Source organism: Spinacia oleracea, unplaced genomic scaffold, assembly GCF_020520425.1.
Source record: "Spinacia oleracea cultivar Varoflay unplaced genomic scaffold, BTI_SOV_V1 SOVchr0_071, whole genome shotgun sequence".
Taxonomy (NCBI): domain Eukaryota; kingdom Viridiplantae; phylum Streptophyta; class Magnoliopsida; order Caryophyllales; family Amaranthaceae; genus Spinacia; species Spinacia oleracea.
In genome coordinates, this window is record NW_026614399.1 from 53913 (window position 1) to 64074 (window position 10162).

The 10162-nt window shown below is 29.6% G+C and overlaps 1 protein-coding gene across 1 annotated transcript; it reads left to right on the forward strand.

Moving 5' to 3' along the window:
- Positions 1–6729: 6729 nt before the first annotated feature.
- LOC130465147 (AP2-like ethylene-responsive transcription factor AIL6) lies at positions 6730–9570 on the forward strand (the record flags this gene model as incomplete). The annotated part of the gene is made up of 4 exons (XM_056834116.1): positions 6730–7318; positions 7405–8062; positions 8155–8237; positions 9379–9570. Coding segments are annotated over exons 1-4 (1099 nt in total), but the record flags the coding sequence as incomplete, so codon positions are not given.
- Between the last annotated feature and the right edge of the window lie 592 nt (positions 9571–10162).

The window sequence follows — 10162 nt, forward strand, 5'->3', positions numbered from 1 at the left end:
AATTTTGTCTCTAAATTCCGCAATTACTTTTCTCTTTTGTACATCTCTATTAGGATTTATTAAATTATATTAGGCACTATTTGATTTAGCAGATTTATTAAATTATATTAGGCTCTACTTGGTTCAACTGAATTTAAACGAAATAAACGTATTTAAACATAATTGAACTTATCTGAATTTACTTTTGCTGAAAAAATTTATTGTATGTGTAAACTGTCTGAATTTTTTTATTTTTGATGAACCAAATTTATCTAAGCTTATATTAACTTATCAAAATTTATTATTTCCAAAATAAGTCAAAATAAGTTTTTAAAAAAAACAAATTCTTATTCCGAATATAAGAGAACTCTTGGGAACTTGATGTTTGTTCTCCTTGTAAAATTCTCACTATACTCTTACTAACAAGTTCATTTGTTTAAATGAAAAAATATATTACACTTGTACAATAATCAATAAAATGTCACGTATGACACCTCGTGCATAAACACTATTCTTTATCTTTATTATTTTATAAGGAAAAACCTCGAAGTACCTATTATGTCCTTAATAACATGTTAACTTTTTTTTAATAGTAAAAATAATAATTTATCATCTACTTCTTGAAAAGAATTGTTTCGAACGAAACATATAGGCCCTGTTTGGCAATTGGCTGTTGGCTGTTGGTTGTCGGCTGTTTTACTTGGCTGGTTTGACTGGCTGTTCAAGTTGGCTGCTTTTGTTGGCTGTTTGACTATGGATTGGTTACAAATATGTTTGGTAAAATCAGTTGTTGGCTGTTGGCTGTAGCTATGTAAAATGACATTTAAGGACATTTAATGTCTTTATTCATTTTTCAATACATACTGTGTATTGTGTACGGAGTAAAACGTAATTACAAATAAATAAATATAAATTAAAAATAAATTACTTTGTGCAATAGTATTAATAAATTATTATTTTAATTAATAATTACGGAGTAATAATTAATAACTAATAATAAATAATCAATGATTAATAATTAATAATTAATAATTAATACTACCTCCGTTCCTAAATGATCTTTACGGTTACTATTTGCACGGTAATTAAGGAATTTTGGTGAACATGTGATGGTGGGGTAACAAATGGAAAATGAGTGGCTATAAATTGTCCAACAATGTGAGTGGGTGAAAACTAATATTAAAGTATTGTGAGTGGGTAAGTTATGGTGGGCCAAATAAGAGTAAAAATGGAATAAAGTAGGAGTGTAAAGAACTTTCAGGAACGGACTAAAACGGAAAGCGTAAAGAACTTTTAGGAACGGAGGTAGTAATTAATAATTAATAATTAATAATTAATGATTAATTATTAATTAATTATTCACTTTTAGTTATTAGTCATTAATTAATACTCCGTAATTATTAACTTTTAATTATTAATTATTAATTATTAATTATTAATTATTAATTATTAATTATTAATTATTAATTATTAATTATTAATTATTAATTATTAATTATTAATTATTAATTATTAATTATTAATTATTACTTATTAATTATTAATTATTAATTATTAATTATTAATTATTAATTATTAATTATTAATTATTAAATATTAATTATTAATTACTAATTATTAATTACTAATTATTAATTATTACATATTAATTATTAATTATTAATTATTATTATTATTAATTTTTAATTATTAATTATTAATTATTAAATATTAATTATTAATTACTAATTATTAATTACTAATTATTAATTATTAATTATTAATTATTAATTGTATTACTAATTACTAATTATTAATTACTAATTATTAATTATTAATTATTAATTATATTACTAATTACTAATTATTAATTATTAAAAATTATTAATTATTAATTATTAATTATTAATTATTAATTATTAATTATTAATTATTAATTATTAATTATTAATTATTAATTAATAATTACTAATTACTAATTACTAATTACTAATTACTAATTACTAATTACTAATCACTAATCAATAATCATTAATCACTAATCATTAATCATTAATTATTAATAATTAATTATTAATCATTAATTATTAATTATTAATTATTAATTATTAATTATTAATTATTAATTATTAATTATTAATTATTAATTATTAATTATTAATTTAATATTAATTATTAATTATTAATTATAATTATTAATTATTAATTATTAATTATTAATTATTAATTATTATTAATTATTAATTATTAATTATTAATTATTAATTATTAATTATATTATTAATTATTAATTATTAATTATTAGTTAATTAGTAAAAAACAAGGACAAAAAAGTAATTTAGATAGTGAAAAGCCAAAAGCCAACTCCAAAAAGCTAGTGTTACTAGCTTTTCATTTTTGGCGAAAAAGCTGGCTTTTCAGTAAGCTAAAAATCCAGTTACCAAACACATTTTTTGGCTGTTTGACCAGATTAAAAAGCCAACAGCCAAAAGCCAACCAAAAAGCCAGCAAAAAGCCATTTGCCAAACAAGGCCATAAAATATTTCATTTATTAAGCAGCTACTCCGTACAACAAAAAATACAAAATGTTTTCATTTATTAATTAAGCAACTACTTCGTATATATCTGCATGATTTTTGTTTTAGAAAATTATAATATTCATAAAAAATTATACTATTCAATAAAGACGTACTATTATTTATATAAAATTTAATATTCAATATCAAGCAAGACGTACTACTATTGACCTAAATAAAAAGTGTTTACTGTCAATTAAATCCTCTATGTGGAAAACTTGCATGTTTAATGAATCTAAATTGAACTAAACAAACTGAAATATAAACATGATCAATGCCTTAGGGAGCAATGAAAAGATTACTACTCCATATTATGAATTGAACATTGATCATTCAAAACATGAGAGAGGAATAAATTAATACAAAGTACTTCAGCTAGGACAAAAGCATTATAACTAATTGATGTAAAAAAGCAAATTATAACAAAATTATCTTTTAATTCGTTCTCATTAAATCATCTCTAGTCATGCACTTTTTGGAGATAAGATCAATTAAAAATACGATATAGAGTATGCAACCTGTAGGCAGGGGTAGGGGTAGGGGGGGGGGGGGGGGGGGGGTGTGTGTGTGTTAAATTATCCCTAAAGCATAGTGAAATTTCAATGTTTTAAGCCAATTTAAACTCAAAGTGATTGCAAGAGATTTAAACAATTTTAGTGTGGATTTTAAGTAGTTTAGTTAATAAGGTTATGAAATGGTACGGTCAAGATATGAGAATGAACAATGATATAATTAAAACCCCATCCATATATATTTATATCTATCTATCTATATATATATATATATATATATATATTATATATATATATATATATATATATATATATATATATATATATATAATCATTGTACAAATTAGTAGCGTTTGTTATTTCAGTTGATAGTGTATGTGGATGTCAAATAATTAGTTGATATAACTATCAAAGTGAAGACTTATATGTGTGTGTCTGTATCGACCGTATCAAAACATCATCGACGTTAAAGTTGTGTTAGCGTATATATAAGATATTTATATATTTGACATCGCAATACAAATATTTCGTTTTGAAAAATCAAATTAAGTTTTGCATCAAACACATTAACTATTGATTTTGATGTTTGCACCCGGTTCACCCTTAGGGGTAATCCGGATTTGGGGCGAGTTCTTGGTAGATAGGTTATAGTCCCCTCCCAATTGTTGTTGCGGGGGATCGAACACGAGTTTTTCCTACCAAGTTCAGCCCCAATCACCACTGAACCAACATGCAATTGGTACACATTAACTATTGATAAGTTAAGCAAAATCATTTATTAATCAATTCATTAGTCGTTAATTACCCCTCATTCAAAAATGATAGACGTTATTGGGCTAGGCAATCCTAATTGGTGGAAAGTCTGACCACATATAATCCTGATAATATTTCAGTCTACATTCAATTTGCTGATAAGTGGATTTCTTCAATTTGCTGATAAGTGGAGTAGTTCATCAGACGTATGTTAGTCACCCTTCCTCTTCTTCTCCACATGGAACAATTAGTCCAAACTCACATGTAGATTATTCACTAATATTCTTCTTAACAAACAACTATTATCTTTGAACAAGATATATGATGTGTTCTATTCAATGATACGGAGTATGGTTGAAACTTTATAGTACTTGATCAAGCTTGTTTTGAAGAATAAATTTGAAAGAGTATACTTGGACATAATTGAAACTTATTAACTTAATAAAACTTGAATGAAACTTATCTGAACTTATTAAAGCCGAATTGGAACATTTCCTCAAAGTATCACAACTTTGTCGGAAATTAATTTAAGGTAATAAAATGTCCGTGCTATCTTTATCTTAAAAAAAAATTATTACAAATTTAAAACTGAAACTTTTTTTTAGAAGTTAAAAAAATATATCCATGTATACTTTTTTTTATTTTAATCTTCTATGCAAACTTTGCTCCAAAATTTACATTTTAGCGTTAGATTTGTTAGCATAAGATAGATACAAAAAAGCAAGGGAAAGCAAACAAAGTCTCCGATTACCGCCTGAGCCCGGATCTTTCGGGACCTTGTTTGTTTCAGACAAAACTTTTGCTCCCCTCTCTTCTTCGCTATGACTCACTAGCTTTCTTATTTTAATCTCACCCAACCAAAAATTAACCACACCGATTAATAAAACCATTAATTAAAAATTTACTAAATTATTCGTTATATGATAAATGATTGTTTGATTATCAATTATTACTTTAATAAAAAAAATAGATATAATAGGAGTTAATGGGGATTTTTTTTATTGAATGAGAGAGAGTGTGAGGACAAAAAAAAAATAGTAGGAAGAGAGACAATATAATAATTGTATGGTAATTTCTATTTTATATGTGTAACAAGTAATCTAGAACGTACGGACGAAAAAAAGAAAGTGTATCAAGTAATATGCATGGGACGAAGGAGTATTAAATTAATAATTCACTATGCCGACCCGACCCTAACAGGTACGAGAAAATATGACATGAAAAGCACGGTTGGACACGACCACGAAGTAGTGGTCCGGACCTGAGCCGTATTTTTTTTTTAAATGTCCGACAAGACACGGCACGACACGATAACCTGTGGGTCTGGGTCTTGTTTGAAACTTTTGACCCAACCAACACGATACATAGTGGTTTTGACGTGGGCCCGACCCATTTAAGACCCGCCTCGTGGGCTTGGCAAAATCCCGACCTTACGACCATCTTTAGATTCATGACCCTATCCGATAATTACGTCACCATATATCAATATTATATCAAATCGATTTGCAGCATATAGTTAATGTATATGAATACTTTGATTTAAAATATTAATTGTGTAAATACTTTTTCTTTTAATGTCCAGTTACTTTCATTAGGTTGCATAAACGAAAACAAACTCCTTTTATTTAAATACAATATGAGCCCAAGGCCTTGTTCTTCTGAGCTTTATTTGGTTGAACTGAACTGAATGAACTTAATGGAGTTTGAACTGAACTGAACTTAATGGAGTTGAACTGATACTGAACTTAATGGGGCTGAACAGAACTGAACTGAATAAGGAGCTGAACTGAATGAACTGAAGAACTTAATGGAGCTGAACTGAATGACTTAATGGAGCTGAACAGAACTGAACTGAACTTAATGGAGCTGAACTGAACTGAACTGAACTGAATTGAACTGAACTTAATGGAGCTGAACTGAACTGAACTGAAAGGAGCTGAACTGAATGAATTGTAAATAGTAAATAATAAATAGTAAATAATAAATAATAATAATAATAAATAATAAATAATTAATATAATGTTAATATTTACAACAATACTCATAATAATAACTAATAACTACAATAATCATAAATATTTATTACTAACAATAATTACATATAATATTAATATAATAATAGTAATATTTAAGTAATAATAACGATAATTATTATATTATATGTATAAGTAATAAATGTCAATTTTAATTGCAATATCAAGAATAAAAATAATTACAAAGAGAGATGAATCCGTCTTTTGAACTGAACTGAATTGAACTGAATGAAGCTGAACTGAACTGAACTTAATGGAACTGCAAAAAAGTCCAAAAGAACAGGGCCTAAATCCAGAAGCGTATTTATTTATAATAGATTAAAACATGTTGAAGTAATGATTTATTCCAGTAACTAAGCAACCTAAAATGTGGTGTGCAAGATCATGCAATCTTGTTACTCTCAAAGTAACACTTTGATCATACATGGTAAGTCGAAATAATAATTTATCAAACCGAATTAGATATTAATATTCCCTTTAAAGATCCAATATTAGTTTGGATATTTGATCAAAATAGAGTACTCCGTATTATTTTTTCCCTTTTATTTCAACTTTGGATCTTGCTACCTTAATGACTGATGTTCATCTTCCTCCAATATAAAGTTCTAGAACTACACACTTATTTTATCACGCAATTTAGAAGGTGGACTATGGTTTTACCAACATTATTGATTTTACCAACATTATTAAGCAGTCCCCAAATTCCTGAGTTTGAATCGAAGAATATAGACAGTATGTATACTCCGTATATTGGAATCGGTAGTCGTATAGATACGTACGTACGTATGTGCGTGTGTATCTGTCTCAGTGTATTGACGACGGTTGGCACCCTAAACCGCAGTTTCACCCCCTTATAACCCTCCACATCTCTCAACTCTCTCTTTCCTTTCTTTTCTTTTCTTTTCTTTTCTTTTCTTTCTCCTTTCCGTTTTCTCTCTCTTTTCACTACATTCCATTTTCGATCCCTTGTCTAGTTTTCGTTTTCATCTTCATGCATCCATAAACTCCGTGTTTAATTCGTTGCATGTTACATTCATTATCCCTTCGAAACACTCTGACTCCATTTCGTCATTTATTATATTTCTTCGTTCGTATCGCGTTTTTCTCCCCTCTAAACAACAACAACAACAAAGTAGAAAATATATATACTTTTGCTGCATTCTTTGACCGTAACGGCTTCTTGAATTCCCTCGTTCTCATTCTCATTCGAATGATTCAATTGAACTCACTCAACCCTATTAGTGCCGCTATCTGACTATATATATACATTCACGGCAACAGTGCTTAGTATCTAGTAGAACTTACTAACAATAGCAAAATATGGCCCCCGCAGCAGCTTCAGCAAGTAACTGGCTCTCATTTTCTCTCTCTCCTATGGAAATGTTGGCTTCTTCCCATCATCACCAAACTCCCCAGATTCTCCCTTCTTCCATTTCCAACTCTTCTCCTAGTCATAATTACTATCTTGACCCTTTCTACACCACCGGTATGTACTATCTATGTTTTTCTTTTGTTTCTTTTGTTTTTGGTGTGTGTTTTATTAATGGGTACGTGTGATTTTGTTTTGGACAGATTGGGGGAATCAGAAGCCGGGAATGGGGATGTACACCGACTATGTGCTGGACCAGCAGATAGAGGATAACAACAACCAACAACACCACCACCATTCAACTTCATCAACGGTGCCGAAACTCGAGGATTTCTTTGGCGGTGATCATCATCACAATAACAACAACAACAACAACAACAATACGGCGTCGTATAACAGTCATAACGAGACAACAACTCAGGACTCATCTTCTCAGTTGACTCATTTCTACGACCCACAACACCAAAGCTCGACCCCGGACTACTTCACAAACAACCACCACCACCACCACCAGCAACATCAACAGCAAGATCTGAAAACGATGACATCTTCAGCCGGATTTCAAGCCGCGTTCTCTGCGAACTCCGGCTCTGAGGTGGATGACTCGACGGCGACTCATCTTGGGTGCGGTGGAAGTGGGGCTGAGTTTTTGGGGCATTCTGTTGAGTCGACTCAGACCGAGTTGGTCCCGAGTTACACCGCTAACAACAACAACAGCAACAATGGCGGGAGTTTGTCGCTTTCTGTAGTTCCACAAACTGCAGAAAAATCAATAGTTGCTGTAGATACTGATAATAATAGTATTAAGAAGATTTCTGATACTTTTGGTCAGAGGACCTCCATTTACAGAGGTGTTACGAGGTAATTTCTTTTTTTTTTTTTTTAAAATAATAAATTTATTTTCATTTTGGAAATGTAAACGGTTAATTTTAATTTTTAAAAATTGTTAACAGGCATAGATGGACGGGACGGTATGAAGCACCTCTGTGGGATAACAGCTGTAGAAGAGAAGGGCAAGCCAGAAAAGGGCGTCAAGGTAATCATCTCCACTTTCTTTTGAAAATACTTCGTATTAATTACTCTCAGTTGAATAAATGATTAAACTTAATTCATTCCTATTAACCATTTAAAAAATAATTAGTCTCAGTTCATTTAATCAAATTGAATTTATTGATAAACATGTTGATTTATTACTTGTATTTAGGAGCTGAATGATTAAACTCAATCCATTTCCTATTAACCATTTAAAAAAAAATACAGATTAGTACTCCGTATTAGTTAATGCATTTTCCAAATAACGATACCCCCGCAGATATTCAAATCGTAAAAATATTACTCGTAATAGTGCTGATTATTTTAGTTGTCGAGTAATATGTGGATTGAATAAACTTTAGTTAAGTAGTTGGATAATACTTAGTACAAATTATGGAGTAATAATATAATATGCACGATTATTTCATTTCTTATACGAGTAGTCTTTTACAGTTCTTCCTAAGTTATTTTTCTCAACTCTCGAGTCTCGAGCAGTAAAATAAAAATGGTTGTTTCTAAAGTTTTAACGTTATGCACATACGGAGTACCAAATAGGAGTACATGTTAATTACGGATTTATTGTATACTCCAATAGTTATTCAAAATGACCAATACTCCTACAAATATGCACTCGATATTTGTAAATGACCACCAATATTTTGAAGTGGACCAAAAAAAAAGTTGGAATGGAGGGAAAAAAACAATGTTACAAATTTGAAAAATTACTCCCTTTTAATTAATTTAAACTCCCAAAGTAATTAGTGAGTGATAATTTTGTGATGGAATGGAAAGCCTCAAAGATGCCTGCAATAATAAATTAATAATGAGAGATTAAATGTAAGGTACATATAAAATGTTATTACTCCTAGTAGAAGTATCTAAAATTGTGGAGTAAATCAATCAAAATAAAAGCTTACTGCCTTTTTAAAAATTATGATTGATTTGATACACTGCGTATACAGTAAGTGATACAGTAGCATACGTATGCAGTACAGCAGTAGGTTTATTTTGATTTTTTTAAAAATGGAAAAATGTAAAATTAGTTGTACAGTGTGAGTACCACAAGTACTGTGTACAGTATACTGCAACTTCTCCCCCAAAAAACTGAGACCTTGCTTTCATTTCATTTCAATTCACTGTTGAAGTCATCCGTCAGAATTCAGAAATGTGCCGCCATTTTGCTACACTCTCTTTCCTCTCTGCTTTAATCTGGGTTTTTAGCTTTCTTTCATTTCTGTCTTCTCTATCTCTTTTTTTTGTTTTTGTTTTTACTTTGGGGGTGTGGTTTGTTTTGGTCAGCCCGAAAGTTAAAGTTGTAAACGTGCCACTGCCAGCTGGTACAATGCTACATTTTATACATATTTGCTTATTTGTACCATTCTATTAAGTTCCTTGTATACCCACCTGCAATACAATCCGTAACTCGTATTCTCTCTGTTCCAATCCTATAATGGTATTTACGGGTGACTGAGATCTTTATACGGAATATTCATATAGGGTCTTACGGTGAAATTAATTTAGGTAACAATTTATATTCATTGAAGGAGGAGATTTGTGTCGACGTACATTTTTTCTGTACTACGAAAAACAAAATAAAGACGTGAACGTTTTTCATGCTCAGAAATGTGAACACGTCTAAAGAAGGTTGTTAAGTATGAAACCCTCCATAGACCACTTCCAAACGCGAAAACTTAGTTTAATTTAGTTCATCCATTGACATAGGAAACTGATTATGACACACCACGTTGTAAGTAGAGCACTGAGAACTGTTGATACGGAGTACTCCGTATGATTTTATTTAGTTCATCAATTGACATACTCTAGTAACTAATACGAAGAACTAAGTATTCCATACATGTTAATACAGAGTATTAATTTGATGTAGTTGTATAAAAAAATACACACCCCGATTGTGATGGGACTTAGCTA